Here is a 22,882-nt window from a genome sequence, read left to right as displayed (position 1 = left end):
TAAATGCAGGCTGGGGTCTTACAGTGGCAGCAAAAGATGTGGCACAGCCACAGAGGAGCTCTTGCCAAATAGAAAAGGAAAAGGTGGTTTTTGTTTTCTCTGCCAGTTCCTCCACAGGGGTGGATTTGTTGTGCTCATACTTCTGTACTCATATTACCTCAAAAGATCCTCAATTGGATTTTTTTTTTTTTTTCTATCAATACCAGAAACATAGTGTTGTGTTGATAAAAAGCAGGTGTGGTAAAGAGGGGGACCTTCAAATACTTGGTAGACCAGATGCATTAATCTGGAGTGGCTGTTTTGTTTTTAATTATGGTGGGCATGCGTGGTTCTCATTAATCCAAATGAGTCATGACATTCTGGGGGAGAGAGGTCTATGTTTTGCAAAGTTTCAAAGATCTGAGATTTTGGTTTAGGAAATTGCTGTGTGTAATTCAAGGAATATTAACTGTACAAACCAAAAAGCATTTTAAAGTCTTGGATTTTTAAAAGCTGCACAATACTGGCCTCTGTGTTCCTCTGTCAGTCTTGATAAATGTTCAGCTTCCAGTGGGAGCAGAGCTAGGTGAATGAAATTGATGATTCTTTTTTGCTTTCTGACCCATAGCATGTCATTTTTTCCAGTACTTTACGACTATGTAGCTATAGTAATTCTAACTGGGAGGATTCAGGTACCCTCCTTTTAGATAGCACATTTCTGCACCCGTTCACCTGACAAAGGGTCAAGAACTAATGTTGTGAATTAAAAAGTAATGGATTGAAAAAAATGCCCACTGTGATTTCAGCTCATTCTGGGTCCCATTCCCATCCCATTCCCATCTGGGTTGTGAGCAGGTGGATTCATCCTGCTCTCCGTGGCTCTCAGGAGCCGCTCAGGCAGGCAAGGCACTCCAGCACAGAAGCTGCTCTTGACCTTTCTCTTTTGGCTGTCACTAAATGGTCCCTTGAGGGTGAATCAGCGGAGGTGCATCACGTTGCAGTTAAGCATCTGGCCAACCACTTGCTGACGTGAACTCTCTCCCCCTGAGAAGCGTTTGAAAGATGATGTTGCCATCACCCAACTGCTGCATGCCCCTCTCCTGCCACATCCCGCTTATGTCCTCAAGGGCACCCTTGTGCGAGCAAATGTCATTCATGTAACCCAGTGAAATAGGATTGGCCACTGCAGCAATTATTTTCGTTTCCCTCACCTCCTTTTCCCCATCTCATATTACCTGGGCTCCTGTCAGCGCACCAACTTGTTATTCTCTTTACACTCTGGGCTCGCTGCAGGCAGCAGGACGTCTCTACCTTCAGCTTCAAGGTCAGTTTAACAACCTATATTGCTTTTCTAGCCTCAAATGGTAGCATTTCAAATACGAGGGTTATTAAAAATGAATTCAAAGCACCCGAGCATGTGGTGCAATTTGGTTGTAATTTATTGATTCCCATAACTACTTGGTGCAGGCAAAAATGTGCCAGCCCACTGTGCAGCTGCTTCAAATGCTGACCCTTAAATAACAGTTTAAGTAAGGGAAAAATAAGTCCATTTGCAGATGTATAACAAGTTCAGAGAAAACATCTCCAATTCAATAAGTTTTTTTGTGACTTTGATTGTGGCTCTCTGTGCTGCGGAGGTGTGGGGGTTTATACTGTAAAATAGTGTCAGATTGATTCATAAGGGCAAGTCCTCCCTGCACCTTGGTTGGACTTCAGTAGGAGAACTTGGACTTCTGAGTCTCACCAGGTCAGGTCTGACTGGCCAGACCTTCAGCTGACAGAAATCAAAAATCCTGTTTTCACTAAGGGGTAGTTACTAAGGGGTCGTTGTCTGACCTATGAAGAGTCACAGTCTTTTCCATGTCTTCTCTATTCAATATGAATCTATTTATAGTTTGGATATATTTTTTTTTCAAATTATTATATTTTTATAACCATTCACTGACCTCTGGCATTACAAGGAGAAAGAAACTGAAATTTGGTTGATTTTTTGTAGATATTCCATGCTGTGATTAAGGCACAGTAAGAACGATGTCTGTCCAGGCATTGTTTCTACACTCCGGACACTGTATCTTAAATGCAGACTAGTCAAAAAGGTTCGAGTCTTGCTCAGAATGATCTATGAGAAACTGAAAAAAACCCACCCTTATTTCTTTATGAGATTTAAGGTTTTAATTTGTATTGTAGCCTCTGAACCTGCAGAGTGATCCAGCAAACCAAGAGCAATGTAAACTGTTTTCTGGGTATCTAAAAATGGTCTCTCATGCATGTAGTCACTTGTGACATTTATTTCAGATGTTTCTAAGGTGCCAGCAACTTCCATAGATGGGCAGAGAAAACTTTCCACTGGCATCTGTAGGCTTTAGCTCAAGCTAAGGATGGCTCAAAGGAATTACTTCTCAAATATAAAAGACCAGCCTCCTCCTCCCTCCACCACGTGAAAGTTCAGCTCACTGCAGTGAGCTAAACGTTAGCTAAACGGCTTAACAGTTTATGGGCGTCTACGTTATCTGTGATTATAAGCCTGTGTGAACTTTAGCTATGACTCTGCCATTCCTCTAAAATGTCGCTCAGGATCACATGGTGTGGAAATTAATACCACCCATGACATGGTTCAAATATTTAATCTAGTTCTATTTCTAGAAATGTCACTGTAACCCTTGTACCTTCCTTCCCTCCTTGGCACATGTGCCGCCTAGTGTAAAATATAGGGTAACCAATACCTTTGTTCAAATACATTACGAGAAAAAAAAGGAGCTGACAACTTCCTCTTTAAAAGAAGTTCAAGAAAGTGAAGAAGTAATAGCAAACGCATTATTTTGTAAATATTAAAAGCATAGTAAAGTTTGCAAGTTCCTTAAAGGGTAAAGAGGCTTTTTGTGCATTTCTGATGATTCACTCTCCTCTGAAGTTCCCAGAGAGGGATGCAGCAGCTTTGCCTGTGTGCAGATCGCAGGATCCCCATCCGCAACGGGACGTGGCCGAGGCAGTCTGAGCACGGTGGTACCTGTGCATCAAACATCCTGGAGACCCTCTGCAGCCTCTGGCCAGAGGAGCAAGGGGAGTTTTGCAACGCCAGAGTTTTAAGTTGTTGATGTGAAAGAAGGATCTTCTCAGTGTTGGTGAGGGACTTGCTGTACAAAAGCCGTACTTTTCTGCAGGGTACCTTTGCATTTAACAGAGGCTTTAATCTAGGTGCATTGTGAATAAGAGGGAAAACTGGTTTAAGGCCCTGAAATAGGCATTCTCCAATTTTTTTTCATCCTGGGGTTCCAACTACGGTTACAAACAGCCCCTCCACCTTAAATGATTGTTGCAATCCTTTGGGCTGTTTCTCAGCCAGCACCAGATTTGCACTGGTGACACATGTATTAAAACACAGTTTTAAAACCAAAATACACTTCTGGCAGGGTATTGATGTCCTGGAGATTGGTTACAGGCAGCTGAGCATGTCTGGGGGGAGAGCAGAGAGATAAAAGCTATGACCTCTAAGATCATGACCTTTCAGACAGGTTTTGCTGATTCACTGGCCATAAGTCATAAGGGAATACTGCTTTGGAGAAGGTAAGGCCGAGTTGACTCTGAATTTGCTTTCCCTTTATGGTGCCAATGTGGTGAGAAGATGGAAATGAAGAAACCTTGGTTTTGCAGACACTTAACACTACATGCTGTACAGCTTAGTGGCTGTTACTTTAAGTCAGTGTTGCATTTACTCCCCTCACAATTAACCGCTGCAGACATCGATCCACAAGATGATTTGTAAGGAATTAATCAAAACTGTTCGCTGTAGGAGGGAAGCTGGTGCATGGAAGATACACAGCAACTGTTTCTGAGCCGATTGCTCTGTGTTCCTTCTCTCCTATACAACAGTATTTTTGCTTTCCCCAAGTGATAGTGCAAGTACAAATGACCTTGGAAATAAAACTTTAAAGGACCTGTTGCTGGTGACAAATTCCACTCTTGGAGATACTGAGCTGTGCTCCATCCCCTGCCCTTGGGCCAAAGGCATGAGTAATCCTGGAGGCATACAAAAGACATCTTAACCAGTTATCATGAGGCAAAGCCAGTACCCAAAGTAGGAGCAGAATGACATAATAAGGGGAAAATGTTCAAGGCAAGTATTCCAGGCATTGGCCAGATTCAAATACTGGAAGCCACCAAAGTGTCTTGCAGCACACTTGACTAACAAGAAAAAACTCAAAACCTTCCCTGCCGCTTCACCTGTAGAAAATCCACTTGATGCTGGATATGAGCTGAGATGTACATCTTACCCTCCACCTTCAGCAGTTAAAGGATGCCCAGCTGTGGGCGCTGCTGAAGACCACACTATCTGCAAAGGAAAGGAAGACAGAGGTGTTGTAAGTGCTGAGTGACAGTAGAGCAGATGAGCCCTGACCATGGTAAGGAAAAACAGGAGATAAATGACTTGACTAGGAGCATTGCATAAGAGCCAGAAACCTTGGCACTCACATTAGAGGGCTTGTGAGCCAAGCCCGAGTGACGCCATGTGCAGCAGAAGCAGGTGCACCATCCCGGTTACAGCACTGGCTGGCACCACAGTGCTCATGAGGTCCATTTTTTGTATCTCTGCCATCTGCTAAGGGATTTGAGAAGCTCATGCTCTTCGCTCCCTGATTGTGTCCAATACCATAGAAATTAGACCTCTTTTGGACAACTGAAGAAGAGATGGTCACAGAACTAAAAATCAGTGCAGGTTCAGATGCAGCTAATTCTGTCTTATGTATTACCAAAATAAAGTCCAAATTCACCTGTAGCTTGTGGTGCGTTGAAAGAACTTGAAGCTTCTGCAAAGTGAGTGTAGTTATAAAACATTTAGCAGAGAAACAATTTTTAAGTAGAAAATCACAAATGATAATTGGGAACCATTTAAGAATATTTTATCAGTACATTCAGAATCCCACAACAGAGGAGAAAACTTTTCCTCTTATTAGGAAGCGTTCCAGTTTAAAAGGAAAGTGAAAGTAACAGTAAAAAAAATTTATAGGACTGATCAGTTAACCAGGTTCCTGCTATTGCAGACAACCCCATCCCATAATCTCACTCAGAAGTGTATCTACTTCCATACCAGAAACAGTTCCCCAGCTGCTCCGGGCAGGAAGCCCCCCAGGCCATGCTGAGGACCACAGTCATCACTCCCTGCCTGCCGTTCAGGGAACTGTGCGGCTCTCAAAAGGGGCCAGCACTTGGCAGGCAATGACCACGGCATGCCCCTTGTAGTGAACTGCTGCGGTCCCAAGGGGCTGATATGATTTCTGAATGCAAAAGCTACTTAGTAGACGCAGAGATGCTCTGCTGCTTCCATTTCAGAGACCTGGTATGACCATTACTATAATGACAGGACCATTACAGTATCAGGAAGATGTTTGGGATGAAACAAAATGGAACAAGTTCAGGGAAGAGCTAAAGAGTGATTACTAAATTTGAAAATATGATAAAAAACTGACGGAGAGTTATAAAAAGTGCAAGTTAGTGCTAGTTACTAAGTAGCTACTTGTGGGTCAAATAATGAGTAGAAATTTCTACAAGAAACTGATGAAAATAATTACAAAAGCCAGTAATTCAAACTGAAGGCAAACAAATGCAGGCCAAAAAATAAGATAGGAGTTGTATTTATTTTTTTAACTCAGGTTGATTAACCCTTGGGACTCCTTTGTCTTCTCTAGACCATGCTCTTTCTAGATAGTTTTAAAGGGAAGATGGATGCTTTCCTAATGGAGGTGTTTTCCTTCCAGCACACCTGATCAGCACAGGCAAGTGCTCGATTCCTTTTCAAGGGTTAAAATTGATAATCACAGAAGTTCTTCTGATCATGAAAAATCAATTTTTCCCCTTCCCAGCTGTGCTACAGTAGCTCTATAAGCATGTATGAGAAAATGGACTTTCTATCATCATAAGCACAAGGGAAGACCCTCAGAAAACACCTACAAAAGAAAAATGTGCACTTTCAACTTTTTAAGCTGTGCAATGGTTAAAATTCCCTGATGAAAATGAAATATTTACAGTGTCAGATTAATGATAGTCTGCAGTGAAACCTGAATCACAGCATGGTATTTCTGGGAAAGTGTTCTTAGAAAAACCTTATGCCTTTAACGACACCTTTGACTGGAATAATTATGATTCTCCGAATCCACAGAGGCGGTGATGGTGCAAACTTGTTGTTAGGGCAGGTTGACATGTTCTGTGGGGAAAAAAACAGCTGGATCTGCTAATGACTTGAGGTCAGATTTGACAAATAGCTTTGATGAGATTTTTTTATAGTTTGAGACTCTTTCAAAATGGACCTTTTTGAAATGTTTGTTTGAAGCAATGTGTTACTTAGAAATCATGCTATTTTTAGCAGGAAAAAAGTGAAAAACAAAACAAAATGGTCTTGTTTCCTGCCAAATAAAGTGCCTTGTTCATTATGTACCCTCATTATGCTAAAACTTTGCTGAACTTTTACAACAGGTTTTTGTGCAAATCTATTTGTGCTATTTTGATTGTATGTGGACTACCTGTGCAGGGCATAACGTGGACTCAGTTTGTGCTGCAGTATTATGTGCATTTGTATTCAGAACTATAGCCCACCCTTGTGGCAAGAACTGTTTATTGAATTAGGAGTTACACCATTTTGATAAAAAGGATTATAGTCACCTTTCCACAGCCGTCCAGATGATGTTTACCTTCTCATAAGAAATTCTAACTTTCATGTTCCCCTAGACCCTTTGCATTTGACAGTCACAAATGATGGTCCCTGCGATGGCAATGCCACGCTGCAATCAGAAGGTCCTACCTAAGGAGCAGAAGATAAGGCCAGCTGTCGTCTCCCAGTTCCTGCAGGCAGCAGCCGCGTGATGCTATGATTGATGCTTGTCAGGTCACCTTCTCAGCAGAGTCACCTTTTCTGCAGGAGTGACTGGGTTTAAAAAGCTGAGGCACTTACTGGTAAAGACAGAAACTGAACTTCTGCTTACAGAACTGTAAAGTTTGGGGAAGGAAATGTTAGGCTAAGGAGTGCTGGGCTTAAACTGTAACAAGGGATGTGTAGTTAGACATTAGTTTTTTTTTAAAAAAAAAAAAAAAAACCCCATGCTCCCCTTTTTTTTTTTTTTTTTTTAGGTAGTTAACGTACGCAGTCTGTGGCATCTCCAGTGTTGGAGGCTTTTAAGAGCTGTTATAGGAGCATCTGTCAGGTAAAGTAGAGCCTGCCTCAGGGTAAGAAAAACCTTTTCTGTGAACCAACAAGGCAAGAATGTCCGGGGTCCGAGGCACGCAGCCACAATGGAAGATAACATTGCCAACGAGAAAAATACTTGTGTTGTGGGACTTTATTAAAACTCAAAAAGGAAAACAGTTTTATGAGCATAAAATCTGCCTTTGATCAGGTGTCCAAGTCAGTCACTCTGTCCCAAAGGTACAGACCCATTTAGCGTATCGGACCTGAAATGGTGAGAAAACTGCTGATGCTGCCTGAACAAGGGAGAAGGGGACAATGAAACTGTCCATGTTGATAGGGTCTGCTTTAGGGATTAAAGCTCCACATTGCACATCCAGTCAAAGACAGGCACAAATAAGAGTGAGGAGGGAGTACTCATCCTCATTCAGTAGAAGGAGTAAGGTACAACGTCCTTGTATTTTGCAGATCAGCCATGGCACAAAGCCTTCCCTGTTTGAGTTACGAAGAAAGTCTCTTTGCCTTTTCAAACTGGTTCCTTTTCCCCCAGGTTCATTTATTTCTTTTTCCAGGTGGTTTATTTCTCTCTGTTCACAGGCTGTGATTTCTGTTACAACCCTATACCTCAGGCGCACACTGCCATTCAGCCTGACAGCCAAGGATGCCAAGCTACCCGCAGCCGCCCAGGGTATTTTTCACACATCCCGTTCTGCAGGTGGTTTGCTCTGCTCAGCTGCTCCAGGATCGGGCGCTCTTTTGCCCAAAAGCTGTTGCAAGAGCAAAGCGAAGGACACAAGAAGCACTGAATCAGAAGCTAAACAACCTTTAGCTTTTAACAACTTTGGCAAGCATGGTTTGTCCCCCAAAGAAATCACAGAGACCAGCTTCTAACATCCTTCACCCTCGCAGATCTCCCACGTACTTCTCAGCTCCTACAGGTCAAATTAATGCCAAGTGTCTAGCAAAAAGCACGCTCTGCTTACCTTCCAGTCCCAGACCACAACATCATGCTGATCCAGAGAGCAACTTTCTGGCTGGGATGTTGTTTCTATCTGTGGTGCCGCCTTGATCGTTGGAAAAGGCTCAAAGGTAGAAAAATACGCAGTCAGTCAATCAATAGCTGCTGCTACAAAGGATGGGACTTTCACGTCACATTGCATTAGTACAAGGAATGGAGGTTATGTGCAAACAGCAAACACCACACTGCAGCCTTGCCAGCACATATGTGACATGGCTAAATATAATGACCTGCCTGAGGCTGTTAGCTTTACCTGTTAGTCTGTGGTACACAATGTAGTCAATTGGTGCACTGCTCTGATTATTTCTGAAGCATTATAATTATCCTGTTGTGCCTCACGCTTCTTTCTAAATACATACTGCATACGATTCCTCTCATTTAATCACCTGTACGGATCAGATTTGTCCCTTAAAGTGACACAGGATTTAGAAGCTCCCAAAAAATCCAGACTGACGGAGATGCTGATGAGTGCCTGGGGTCGTTGAAGTCATAATGTCATTGTCTGCGGTGGGATTTTGATACGGCTTCTCATTTTCAGGACAGGATTTTGACTGCCAGCCAATTCCTTGCAGTAAAGATGGCATCTGTGAAGCAGAACTATAAATACATAGAGCTGCTATGAAAATACATGTATTGTTTCTCAGACACTTTGGTATAACAATAATAGTTCTGTGCAGATTAGTCATAAGCAAATATTTCCAGAGTGTAGGATGGGGATGCTATACTGTGAAAAGGCACAAGAACCATCTGTTAAATACACAGAAGAGAAAGCAGCGCAAAAACCTCCATCACAAACCTCATATTTGATTTTGATTTACAGTCAAACATTCTCCCACTGCATTTTGGGAGGGAGGAATCCTGTTGTAGTCATGAAAGCCTGTCCTGCAACTCACCTAAACAAATTAATGGATGGAGGGGAGCCACTCCTAGAGATAAGATAAGGCTACAGACAATGATCTGCCTCCTGTCCTAGCCTGGTGTCAGCATGCATTTTATTATACTCTAGTGCAACTAATTCTCGAGGACTCGGAATAGCTGAGGAAATCACAGTGTATTGCTAATGGGTGGAAAAAAAAATAAATTCCCTCCCTATGTGGTCTCTCCCCATTTCTGTTTTAGGTTAATTCTTTCAGTGAAAAAAAAAGATTCACATTTCTGTCAACCAGACAGCACCTTTCTCTGGAAGAAAAGTTAGATAAGTGTATATTGCATATTGAAAGCATGGAGGAGACCGAATAACAAAACTCAGGTATAAAATCGCTTAAACGAGATACAGGACATGAAACAAATGACTCAAACACAGCTGTGTTTCTCATCTTATGTAGGTGACTAAAGTACAAAGAAGACATTGCTTTGCAACAGAAAACCGTGCAAGCAGATGAGAAGATCTTTTTACCAAGTGAGAAGATATAGATGCAACATTGCATTTGTCTTAGATAGGAGTAGCAAAGAATTACAGGGTTTGGGGCTAACTAGCTAACTAGCCCAAATCTACAGGAAAATTATTGGATGTTAGAACACTCTGTTCACTGAAAACAAAACCAAATGCTTTGAGGTGCTTAGTTTAACCTCCGAAAGTATAGTGAAGAGATTACACAAACAATTACATTTTTTAAAACTTTGAAAAAACAACTGAAGCAGCATATCCTGGGGGAAGTTAATGTTTTCTTGTAACTCTTTCATGTCCATTTCCCAAATATGATTAATCAGAGCCTAGTTTTAAGAATAAGCTTTTGTCAACGACACAGATTGGAATTTATGTCCTTTATTTAAACAGGAGTTATACCTCCCTGAAAAACTCAGTCACCGGCAATACTAGTCAAATTCTGATTCTTGGAAGAAAAAAATGTGCATTTTCTCCTTTAGACTTTCACAGAACATACCATTTTCTCTCCTAGACTTATAGATCTCCTATACTGCAGACATAATCCCAACCCCCTAGCTCCACTATGAACATGCTAGCATATCTCTGTTCCCATGGTGTGAGATGGATGACGAGTTGAAGCCTAACCCAACTTTATTCATATGGAAAGAAAAGCACAAAGTGCTTAACAGGTCCAGCTACCATGGAAAAGGTGCAAGAATTTCTGTAGGTGATAGCACTGAAGGGAGCAACCTAGCTAATGCCATATCTTACCACATGTAACTGTACCTTACTGTACCTTTTTGGTACTGAAAAGATGTCTCTGTAATGTGTTGTTGCTACGAAGATGTTGTTGGTAAAAGATTCAATTATGGCCCTAAGTAATTAAAACAATTAAAATATTCAGGATGTTGGGTTTAGAATTGTGTGCTCAATACAACACCGAAAAACTCAACTGATTTCCAACTCTGCCTAAGGTACAGGTATAGAAATAATACACATACATACTAACCATTTTTCTGAACACGCTATGTAAATGCAAACCAATAATAAAAATAAATTTCTTCTTTTACAGGGCTACCATTAAAAATGAGGGTTTACTCTTCATTTGGACAGTATGAGGACTTACGGGTTGACATTGGGCTGTCTTCTCTTCCAGGCATCCTATCCTCTGAGAGGAATGGCTAGCACCTTCTGTCGTCTCCTGGCTGGCCGTGCAACCACTGCACTCTTTGCAGCCGCAGGTACAGGGGTGCTCACCACTGGGTACCTCCTCAACCAGCAAAATGTGAAGGCTGCTGTTCAGGAAAAGCGGAAACTCTTCCCTCCAAGGTAAGGACTCAGGTTTAGGCAGTCAGCTGAGCACAGTGCCCTGTTAACTGGGCTAGGAGCAATGTTTAACTCTTTGCAGGAAGAAGATCCCCATCAAAACTACAGAACCCTCATGCAGTCACACCATCTGTGTTTATTCCCTACTCTTCCACATTAGGAAATGCGTGTCTGTCCATGGGCTGTGTGACCTAACAAACAGCACCCTTTATTAATAACCCCAGTTTTAGGTACAACCAACAACAGCCTTCAAGACCAGACAGCAGGGATGTGAGACAGCATCAACACTCAAAAAGCTCATGGCCAAACAATTACAAGTCTAAGAAATGTTTCAAATTTTAGGCAGAACACTGAATTAGTCCTTATTTTTTCTTATCAGCTGCAGCTATTGAACACTTTTCAGCTCAACCTGTTGGACTGGCTGATTGTACAGACTCTACCATTAGGAAATGTGAAGATATTTTAATTATGCCAGTAGTAAAGAGATCTCCCATATAACTGCTGTACCTGAAGTACTCCTAATTCTGTTACAAACTGGCTGGCTGATGTTTAGAAATTAGTTACAGACCTTCTTGTCTGTAGATTGACTTTGCTGGCCATAATTGTGCCGATCAGGCTCTGACAGACTTTTTTTTTAAGTAGTGAATAGTATTCTAGTTAAAATATATTCTTACAGAAATAATGGACTTGTGCATAAAGCAAATCATCACCAATATAAGGTAGATTTGGTCTGAAAAAAAAGCCTTGTTAAAGCATAACATCTTTATTTTCCCTGGCTTAGTACAAGATGAAACTTTCTGTAAATAACAATGCCATTAAAGCAAAAACAGATATTGCAGAAGAACAATCGTCCCAGCTGACATAGATCAGACAATCCCACTGATGTCCACTAAGCTGTAAGCGTACCTGGGCTCCAAATTACAAAGAACTTCTTCAGCTAAGCTTAATTCTCTTCCTACTTGAACAAAACAATGTTGAGCTCTTTTATTTCTGAATGAGAGTGTCTCAGAAGCGACTTCATGGGGCTTAGCATACTTTCAGAGCTCAGTGGGATTCATTTTCCTGATGGCCCCAAGTAGCAGAAAGCTGCAATTGCCTGTCCGTGTGGTGGCCCACCAGTGTGCAACATGGAGTACTTTCAGTGACCTGAATCTTCCACCCTTCCTAAAATTTAATGCAACAGATGATAGACCAAGAACTAATTATACTTTTAAACTGTGGTGTGCACTCTGTGTCGCATGATCCCTTTAATAGCTTCATAAACTAGCAATAAACTCTTCCAAGGTGATGCATTAATTGCTTGGGATTCTTCTTCTCTTCAGCGCCGACTATCCTGATCTCCGCAAACATAACAACTGCATGGCTGAGTGCCTCACACCGGGCATTTACTCTCGGCTGAGGGACAAGATGACTCCCAATGGCTACACCCTGGACCAGTGCATCCAAACCGGGGTGGACAATCCTGGCCATCCTTTCATTAAAACTGTAGGCATGGTGGCAGGTGACGAAGAATCCTACGAGGTAAGACATTTCCACAATACTGTTGTATTTTGTTCAGTTTTCGTGGTGTTGTTCACGAGAGCTCCTTAGATGAAGACAGGTTCCCGGTAGGGTATGCATTGTATCCCAGAGAGTACATAAGGTGCGGGCCATGTGCATAAAAATGGTTTTTTCCCTACTCTTCCACATTAGGAAATGCGTGAATATGAGGCGTTACTGCAGGTGCCCACTCTGCTGCAATTGAAGTTAATAAAATGCACCTGCTCAGGAGCAGCTGCTACCCGCCTCCAGCAGATGCCCTCCTTCCTGCGACTAAACTTAGTTTATGGCAAAGTTATGCAACCCTCAGACACACAAAATAAAGGTAATATGGAAATTACACTGTGGAACAGCAGAGGTAGAAGTGAAACAAAAATGTCTTCTGGGAAGTGCCAGACATCATTAAGCCACAGCTTTTGGATCATGATGAAAACTGAAGACGGACAGCGTTAGGATGGACAGGTTTATTTAACTCTGGAATGAAGACAAGAGGAAAAAGGAAGAAATTTCTTATTTTTACTGACTTCTGTGGTCTGCTTCCTTCAGTCTACTGTACAATAGTACCTATTATTATACATTCTCCTAAGAACATCCCAAACACTGGGCTGCTAAGGATGGACTGAGACATCTGACATTCTGGATTATCAGCTCCTGTCGTTTACTCATTTAGATGTGCCACTGCTTCTCATCCGCATGAAGGTGTGGTTGTGATTGGTGTTGACACACCTGTGCCAAGGGGCTCTAACAAGGACTAGTATCCCATGGCAGTAAAGACATAGGGTACTCCCACATGACCTAAAAACAAGCGGCAAGCTGCTGGGGGACTCTGAGTGTGTGTTCTGTTAGTAATATATCCTGAAACATAACCTGGTTGTCACCACATCCAGTACCTGTCTGTGGTAACTAGAGTAAGCTTGTAACTCAAGTAAGGTGCAATTGCATCTTCTTTTTGTTGTGAAGATGAGAAACTGCTGCAGAGCACTGTCTAGGTCAAAAGCATATTTATATATATTTTCTCATATTTACCCCTGTCTGCACTTGCAAAGCCCCCTTTACATCTGTCACTCAGGAGCCAGTGCCATGGGACTTCTCCTGTGGCTGAAGCTGATGCATTTAAGTATTTCTGTGATGCTGCAGACTCTTTCTAGATTCTCTTGACTCCATAGGTGTTTGCTGAGATTTTTGACCCTGTCATTAAAGCGAGACATAACGGCTATGATCCACGGACAATGAAGCACCACACGGACCTGGACGCATCCAAGGTAGGATTGAAATAAAATGATGAGACAATAAAGGCTCAGGGCTGCTTCTTATAGTGATGGTATTGTACATAATAATACTTTTCTTCTTCCTGATCCAATTCCAAAGAGAGTAATTTTAGGGTTAAGGAAAGTGGGGCACCACTCATGGCCCTAACAGCAAGACAGCTGCATTCCTACCTTGTTCCTAGCAGGGGGATCAGTTCCAACTGTACTATGCATTTGGGCCACAGTCTCACTTGGCACTGTGGGTCTGTTCACGAGCTTATGGATAACTGTGTGTCTAACGGTTGGAATGAAAGCAGGAGTTGACTCCACTACACCCACATACATGTGATCAGAGCTTACCTGCTGCTTAACATTTCTTTCATAGTTCAGCTGCTCTGTGGTTTAGCATCTTCTTGAGCTTTCCTCTTTCAAAGGATCTCCTGTCCTTGGCCCCCTGCCTCTCCCCATATCTGTGTTTCCAAAAGTCGCACAGATTACTTTATATCTTGGGACTATGAAGGACTGGCTGGTTACTCTGCCATATTCATTCAGCCAAAGAAACGTGTTGTTCTCAAAAAACACCTCCTTGTGTCTGAAACTCTGAGGAGCTCCTTGTATCCTGAGTATTTGTGATCTCATGGAGAGGCCATCATGCCTGGGCAGAAAGATGCCCCTCTTTTTTAAGTAGAAACTTTTCCTCTTTTTGCATGATGGGATTTCGGTTTTTTTAATGGTGGAGTACAACATGGGGGACTGTGTGTGAACTAATGAAATGTTCTTCTTTCAGATCTCCCATGGTCAATTTGATGAGCGCTACGTCCTCTCATCCCGGGTGCGTACTGGGCGCAGCATCCGGGGCCTCAGCCTTCCTCCCGCCTGCACCAGGGCAGAGAGGAGAGAGGTGGAGAACGTTGTGGTCACCGCGCTTGCTGGGCTGAAAGGAGACCTCTCTGGAAAGTACTACAGCTTAACAAATATGTCCGAGAGGGATCAGCAGCAGCTTATTGATGTAAGTATACCGCCAGTGCTGACACCACCTTCATTTACTCACATTTATCTTAATCTTCAGCTTTCTCTGGGGTACGTGCTTTCCTGTGTAGCTAACGAGGATAATCACAGCATTAACCCAGCAGTTAATGGCCTGTTAATATTTTTAATGTAAGGACAAATCATCCAGGGTTGATATTTTGGCTGAGGACATCACTGCGCAGGTCCAAAATGTGGAGTTATATTCTGGATAGCAAGACCTGTGTCCAATCAAATATATATGGCTGCTTCCACCTCTTTGGACAAATAAGGAAGCAAATTCAGGACTTTTTCTTGGTAATTTCCTTGAGCAAAGATTGATATTTTCTATATTAATAACCATTCTAACTAAAAATATCACATTGAGACAAGCATTACATATTATCTGTATTCCAGACTGTCGGGGTGGGGAGCTTTGGCTGTAATTTCTTTATCGAAAAACTACACTAACTCTAATTTCCCCCAAATGGCTGTAGCCAACTGCACCCAGGTGACCTTTTCGCAGTCCTGTAACTGTGTTTAAGGACTTGAAGGGTCAGGCCCATAACAAGAGTTTTCATTGTCACACAGATGGAAACACAAGGATTTTCATCATGGATTTTGTCACAGCATGTGACATGTCAAACAAACCTCGAATGAGCATTTTAAATATCCAAAAGAATGGCTGTACCCTGTTAGATATATTCACGGCACATTAATCCATAACATCAACCAAAAGGGAGCTGATGAAGTAACATAACTATTTATAACCCTGGAACTAGGTGTCACAGTCTGGATTAACCAGGAGTTAAGAATTTATGTAAGGTCAGTAACTTTTTTAATTGAATGTCTTTGGTGGTATTTTTATTGACAAGATGTTGATGACCTATCGTAGGTTTTTATTTCATTGCCTCTTTCAGTAGGAGAAAGCTCCTCAGAAAGCAGCGTTCGAAATAGGATTGTGGAGAATGTAATTCCTTCACGGCTTAAAGCTAAATCCTATGGGAAGTGGAATAGGCTTCACTAATCAGTATTTTACATTGTTTTGTTTGTTTTTACGGTAACGCAATTTTATATAAATCAGAGCATTGAATGTCGTAACCTCAGATTCCATCTTTAATACCACTGCCTACCTACTCCAGTACTTTAGGACCTTGAAACTCTGGTATCAGGCTTTCCGCCAGCCTTCAATAAGCACCATTTGATCTCAGTAAGAACAAATCAGTGCTAGCTGAATGGCATTCAGCACAGAACGTGTTTGGTACTTTGAAGATTTGGGCCATATGTATCTAAGAGAAACTAATAGTGCTCATATGTTTTCTTGTAAGAAGGGGAATTTTTCTTTCAAGCAAAAATGTTGAGTGGAGCAAGCTGAGGAAGGAAATATTGTGTCCCTGTGATGAGCAAAGAGAAATCCATTCCTTTTCTTTCTGCATGCTTGGGGTTCTAGTGGTATCATGTCCATCAGAGGGCATTCAAAGATGAAAACCTAAAATTCTCCACTAAGGGGAAAAAGAAGTAAAACATATGAACCTGTCTACCGTGTCGTATTTATTCTGTATAGCTTGACTCACTATTCTTAATTAAACCCTAGATTTAAAAAAAAAAACAAAGCAACCAACATCCCCCCAAAGCCCACGCACAGCATTTGATATAGCAGTGTTTGAGAAATAAAGAACTAATAATTTTTCAGTACACACATGAAAATCAAATTCTTATTTGCTTTGGGAAAAAAACAGCTCAGTTTAAAAAAATCTAAATTATCTGGAATATGGCAAGTTGGTGGCACTGCAAGTGCTACATTTATTAAATCAGAAATAGCATCTCTATTAAGGAACAGAACAAGTCTGGGATTCCAAAAGGTCAAGCTTAGCACTGGTTTAATTCCTACCTTGACTTCATGCTCAGAATAAATTGCTAAATCTCTGTGCTGGAGAAATATCTTTTCAGAACTAGCTTTTTTTTTTTTTTTCTTCCAGTCCTTAAGGACTCGTTGCCTTCTCCTACCCTGAAATATGTCTGTATGCAGAAAACATCTCTGGTGCTAAAAGTCAGGTCCCTCCACAGTACCCTTTCGGGTGTGTATGTGGTATTAGGTCTCCACCTCCCATTCCTTCCTACCTTTGAAAAACGTTTTTGGCAAAGCATGGTCATATTACCAATGCCAGTGAGAATCTGCAAGACTCAAGAAAATCACCTGAGTAAACTGCTTTTAGTTTTCAGAAGAAAGAACCAGAGTCACAAGCTGTACTATGTGATTTACTTGTACGTTGATTGCCCTCACATAAAATATATCAGACAGCCCTATACTGCTTCCTTGAATAAACTTGAATTAATTTTGTCTTGTTTTCTCTTTCTCTCTTTCTCTCTCCCTTTGGCCCCATTTTGGTTTCCAGGATCATTTTCTCTTTGATAAGCCAGTGTCCCCTTTGCTAACATGTGCGGGGATGGCACGTGACTGGCCAGACGCCAGAGGAATCTGGTATGTTGTGTGACACGCAGAAGCTTGTGTAGTGTTTTAAAGATTGTGTTACAAATCTCCTTGCCTATCCTAACCTTGCAGCCTCTCCGTCCCCATACTCACAGCATATTCAGTTTGGTTTAAAAAAAAAAAATAATAATATCTTGCTTAATTTAAAAAAGAACCCAAAGTCCAGTAATGAACAGCAGAATGGATAAGACCTTTACATTCAAGAAGCATCACTAATATTATCCACACAACATAGCATCGTAGGCATGGCTCTTTCTTTGGGTTTTTATCTCAATTTCTCTATTTCTAGATAAAAATTTGATTTGGGAAAGAGCCCGTGAGTCACCACGCGGTCAGCAGAGCCGAGGTTACAAAAGCAGCTCTAACACCAGACTGTAGCCACGCTGTCAGCTGGGAACCACCGGCCGTACAGCTGCAGGACACCGCATTGCAAATTCCTGTCCCCCTCCCCGCTGTCAAGAGACAGACTGTTATTTTAATTCCCAGAGCTGAAAGCAACCCTTTCTTTCCAAATGAGCTTGACAAAGAGGACATGCAGAAGAAGATGAATTTCCTTTTTTGTTCTAGGTTTGTTTCTACTTTCACAACACACTTTGACATATCTTGTGCCTAAATACAACATTTTCTGTGGAGAGAAAGGGTTAATAGATCCGAGATCAGTGCACACACCCACGAGCAGAGGATGGGGCTGACTGTGCAGTGCATGGCATCTGCGTCTATCCTGGTATACTTCTAGGCATTACCAGATGATTTAATTCTGAAAAATTAGGCTAAAAAGGACTCTGAGGAGTCACCCAGCCTATCTCCTTGCCCTAGGCAGGTTCAGGACTTCCACTGAGGATGGAACTTTGTGTGGAAAAAAAACCCAGCTGTTCTCCAAGCAGTGTCTGATAATAGTGGGTCATGTTCAGAAGCATAGCCACTATTTCTGTGATGAGCTAAACATGATTTCTGCTGGGGAGCAGGCGCTGTGAAACATTATCACATATGAAACCTGATGACCTGTTAGAAATCCGTGAGGATTTTTGTATTTCAACAAGCTTCAAATTAGTTCCCATTTAAATCTGAGGAAGAGGAAAAGCATAAATTTGAGGCATCCCATTCATTGTCTCTACAAACAAACAGGAGAAGTACCAACATTATAAATGCTATTTGGGGATCTCCTGAATAAACCAGACCTGGTTCTTGGCTTGTTTTACATGTGAAATATCAGGCAGAGTGGAAAAAAAAATGGTACGGTTGCAAAGTATTTCAGTAAGCCATATTTGGAAAACCTCCCTTTCCCTTGCAAGAAATGGTTGTCAAAAAGAGTACACGTTCTGGGAATTATTTTGCTTATAATGATTGTGATCCTGTGCTTTTTACAGGCTGCAGGACTATTCCCACCGACCTCACTAGGGGCAATGGCACGATTTAACTGCACTCAGCTTGGCCTCCCTCCGCGTTCCTTAAAGCAATGGGGGGACTCAGTTAATTAAAGGGGCAGCTGAGTCAGGCCAACCTCAGACTATTTGGAAAACCCTCCCCTGAACATATGTAAGTGACTGACGACGAGGTCACTGGACCTCGGGTGGCCGTAACGTCAGGGCACAGGATGTTTACACCTCCTCAGCATTGCATTGGCAAACTCCAAGTGTAACAAGAAAGGAGGTGCAGCAAAAGCCCAGCTGAAAACCAGACTCTCTGTGAACTTGAACTTTCAAATTTCACATGTTACAAACCTGGTAATATTGCACTGTTTGTACCAACGAGTCTAATCCCATCAATCACCTTCTACGTGCTGTAGAAAGGCTGTAGTAGAAGACAGAGAAAGTGGAAAAAAAGCCAGGCAAAGTGACCTCAAGTTTGACCCAGCACTTAATAAACCTAGCCACAACTGATCTGTTTGAAGCAAGAGTGGGTATCTTCAGGCATTTTTATCTTGACTGACAAGCCAGCATTGCTAATGCGCTGTCTGGAAGCAACGTGCAGCTGCTGTCCTCGGACATGGAACTTGACTGATGCGGCAATCCGTTGCTACCAAGTGGTACAGAGGGCACTGGGATTTGATTTAGGGAAGAATACTACTCACTAAGGATATTTTGCTTGCCCCCCCCCCCAGCAGCATGTGCATGTTCAGGTTTTTTTTCCTAGCCACACAGTTTTCTAAACAATAAAAACCCATCTCTGGTGACAGAGGATGCAGAGCTTGGCTTCTCCCTTTGCTGCACCTCCTGGCTGTGCTCGGGCTAGAGGACAACAGGTTTTTCCTTGCTCAGCACCACAGCAGCATGATGTTACCAGAAAAAGTGTTCTTTTCACTGTGCCTGAGAAACCCGCGTAATGCCATTGGCATGGGGGGTCCAACTGTGAAAGCAGCTCAAATCCCAAGCTCCACAGAACAATGTTATTTTGCTGCGCTTAGCCTTTCCACAGCCCTGAAAAATGGTGATAAAACTAAGGATACTGAGAATTACTTTTCAGAGCTTGTCTTTTTAAAGATACTCTTTTTTTCCGCTCTCAACCAGGCATAACAATGACAAGACATTTCTCATCTGGATTAATGAAGAGGACCACACCAGGGTGATCTCCATGGAGAAAGGCGGCAACATGAAACGGGTGTTTGAAAGATTTTGCCGTGGTTTAAAAGAGGTAGTGTCTCAATGAGTTTGCTATTCCTGTTTGTTTATTGTTGGGCTGTTGTCAGCATTGCTTACTGTGGTTCATACTGAACTGACATCTCCGGGAGCAACAAAATGTAGTAACACCAGACACCAGTCCACATAGCAACCCACACTAATGCAGTTAAAGAAGGAAACACAGGCAAATTGTTAGCTGAGTTGCAGGGAAAAATAAACAAACTGTCTCTGTAGCTTTTCCTTTAAAATCTGAAGCACAGGCTGGCTAAAGAAATATCCTTTTTTTTTTCTTTTTTTTTTTTTTGGCCATTTTGTGCCTGCAGGCTGTGGCAATTCATAAATCAAGCATTTTATTTGGATTGCTTGATTAGCTTGAATGAAGAATTTGTTTTGCCCAGCCTCCTGGTTCTTACCCCTGATGCTGGGAGCAGAGTGGATGCTGCTGAGGTTGTGCACAGGACTCAGGGCATAGAAAACCTTGGCTCACTGCCACTTTTGGGGAAAGATGGAGTCTTGTGATTAAAATATTAAGAACTGATAGCCAGGGCTTCAGGATTTTATTCCTGGTTTATCTGTTCACAGAGATAAAAACGCCTTCATGAGGCGGCACGTGGGTTAAAACAATTTTGTCTAGACAACCCAGGTACATCTCAGATGGGCTCTGGGCCACTGCAGCACTGTGTACTGCTCTGGCACAGAAGAAAAAAAAACTTTAACAGAGAAAGAGGACTTTACTGTGTCCCACAGGCAACATAGCAAGGTGTAGTGTGACAGGTGGCATGGCCAAACACGGTTCTCCACTACTCTCATCCAGGTTGCTCCTGGACAGATTGCCATAGTACAGAAAAGCCCAGAGGTTAAGCTATGGAAGGCTGAAATGGGCGTGAAACTGTCTCCAAGACTGTAAGAATGTTTGGGATGCATAAAACAAGTATTTCTCCTCATTGTGGTCCTTGGCACACTTACTTCATCTGAACTATGATGGGACAGTATTTGTCTCCATCACACTGCTTTTCTTCCTGGGTATGGAAATGCATATTGGGCCAGCCTAGGACCACCTGTTTCATTCCTCTCACCTTGGCAAAACAGCTTCTCTGGCTTTCTAGAGACACCCCTGTCTCAACAACCCCCAGCAACTGTAGAGGTAATACAGCTGTGCACCCCTTCCATATCACTGCACAGCCCCAGGCAAAAAAAAACCAAGGCCAAGTAGGGACAGCATGGAATTACAACCTCTGATTGTGGAAGTGGTCCCTGAGAAGTAGAGGAAGGTAAGGTCAGAGCATCCATAGGGAATTGGAGTATGCAGTGTGTTTGGGAACACAGAAAAACAAAAGCACCCAATGTATGCTTCTTTGGCATCTGGATGGTTAACTGGAACCTCTTAGGTTTCCACGGTATAGCCATGAGACTGAACAGTGTACCTGGGTGGTGGCCCAGGTGACATGGCTTGGGGATGCTGTTCCCAGAGCATCTGCTACTGCACTTAGCTCAAATTCAGCTGAAGTGGACCTATGGACCTGGCCATGGGAAGTGGTCTCCTGCAACCAGAGCAGGAGTCTGAGGCATGAAATCAGGTCTAGTTTCCCGACATCAATTCTTGTGTCCTCACACAATGTATGAGTGATGTCAGGAGAGTCCTTTATTCTGTATCTTTTGGCAGAGCAGTAGTATTCACCTATGTTTGCAGAGGTCTTGTGAGCATAAGCTGTTTTATGTATCTGATTCTTCTCTAGAGGAGAACATAACTGAACTGAAACTGTATCTGGATCACAGAAGTAAGTCTAGGAAGCGTAGATGAATGAACAGAGTACCAGCCTATTCAAAAGGTCAATAGACACTTGTGATTTTTCTGTAGATAATTATTTCACTCTCCTTTCTAATCTGGTCAGAGATCTACTAATAAAAAGCATTATATACAAGGTATGCTGTCTTCTTATAATGGAAGTGTGGCTATTAATATTAGGCATTTAGAAGTCAAGTATCCTCCCCCAAGAGTCATGGCACCACCTTGAAAGTTACACAAAACTCAACTTCAGCTCCTTTTGTTTGCTTCGTAGTGTTTGAGTCGTTTGGGCTTGTCTGTTGCAACCTTGCTCCAAAAATACCAAGGTTAGAAATGCATGGCAAAAGCTGTAATTCTTATGTGAAGATACGGCTTCATGGGCTAAGGCTATACCAAAACACCATGACAGGGAGCTTTGTGATAAAGTGACAAAGAGTCTGCAAGGTAGTGGTAATGAGAAAACAATGAAGAAATGCTTGTAATATGCACTGGGGAGCTTGGTACTTGATGAGTGCAAATGTTTGCATCAGGCCCAAACCAGACTGTACTCCGGTGTAAATTTATGCAACTCCACTGGTGTTAGTGAAGTTCATCATTGACACAGATAGATGTTGAAAAGAACCTCAGCTATAAGCATACATCTTAAAATAAGACGTCTGTATGCTGTCTTTTTGCTTTCTTTTTTTTCTTCTTCTTCTTGCCCTCATAGGTGGAAAGATTAATTAAAGAACGGGGCTGGGAGTTCATGTGGAACGAGCGTCTTGGATATGTTCTGACCTGTCCTTCCAACCTGGGAACTGGTTTACGTGCTGGAGTCCATGTTAAACTGCCCAGGCTTAGCAAGGTACATAAGTCATTTAAAAGGCCAGTGACATAAGTCATCTCTTCTGATTTATAAAGGAACAAATGAAAAATGACAGCTTACAGCGACTGCATGTTAGCATGATATGTAACAAGGTCCCAGGGATAATGCACAACTAATTTAGCACACTTTTTTTCCTGCAAATTATTGTATTTGTTATGGAAATTAATCTACTCAGCAGACAGCAACCAAGACAGGTTGTAATCCAAGGACTGAGAAAACTATCCATCTCTGCCTGTCCTTCTGCAGATGCTATTAAGTCATGGATAATAGCATTGCAATGATTCGGCACATACGCATGGTAAAAGGCAGTAAGCTCAAACCTGTTTCTTCTGATAGGATCCCAGGTTTCCAAAAATCCTGGAGAACCTGCGTCTGCAAAAGCGTGGCACTGGCGGAGTGGACACCGCAGCTGTTGCAGATGTGTATGATATCTCCAACCTGGACCGCATGGGTCGCTCAGAGGTAACC

The 22,882-nt window shown here is 42.2% G+C and overlaps 1 protein-coding gene across 1 annotated transcript in view; it reads left to right on the top strand.

Moving 5' to 3' along the window:
* Positions 1–1,252: 1,252 nt before the first annotated feature.
* The window catches only part of CKMT2 (creatine kinase, mitochondrial 2 (sarcomeric)), a 25,738-nt gene continuing 4,108 nt past the window's right edge, over positions 1,253–22,882 (top strand). Inside the window, exons 1-10 of the mRNA XM_009886865.1 lie at positions 1,253–1,303; positions 7,099–7,172; positions 10,694–10,866; positions 12,186–12,384; positions 13,569–13,664; positions 14,437–14,658; positions 17,051–17,136; positions 19,653–19,776; positions 22,259–22,393; positions 22,751–22,876. Of these exons, the coding sequence (XP_009885167.1) occupies positions 10,715–10,866; positions 12,186–12,384; positions 13,569–13,664; positions 14,437–14,658; positions 17,051–17,136; positions 19,653–19,776; positions 22,259–22,393; positions 22,751–22,876 (1,140 nt within the window). The 5' untranslated portion in view covers positions 1,253–1,303; positions 7,099–7,172; positions 10,694–10,714. The remainder of the gene's footprint in view (positions 1,304–7,098; positions 7,173–10,693; positions 10,867–12,185; positions 12,385–13,568; positions 13,665–14,436; positions 14,659–17,050; positions 17,137–19,652; positions 19,777–22,258; positions 22,394–22,750; positions 22,877–22,882) is intronic.

The sequence above is a fragment of the Charadrius vociferus genome, unplaced genomic scaffold, assembly GCF_000708025.1.
Source record: "Charadrius vociferus isolate BGI_N301 unplaced genomic scaffold, ASM70802v2 scaffold244, whole genome shotgun sequence".
Classification (NCBI taxonomy): domain Eukaryota; kingdom Metazoa; phylum Chordata; class Aves; order Charadriiformes; family Charadriidae; genus Charadrius; species Charadrius vociferus.
Note: the sequence above shows the minus strand (reverse complement) of the source record. Positions and strands in the feature narration are given on the sequence as shown.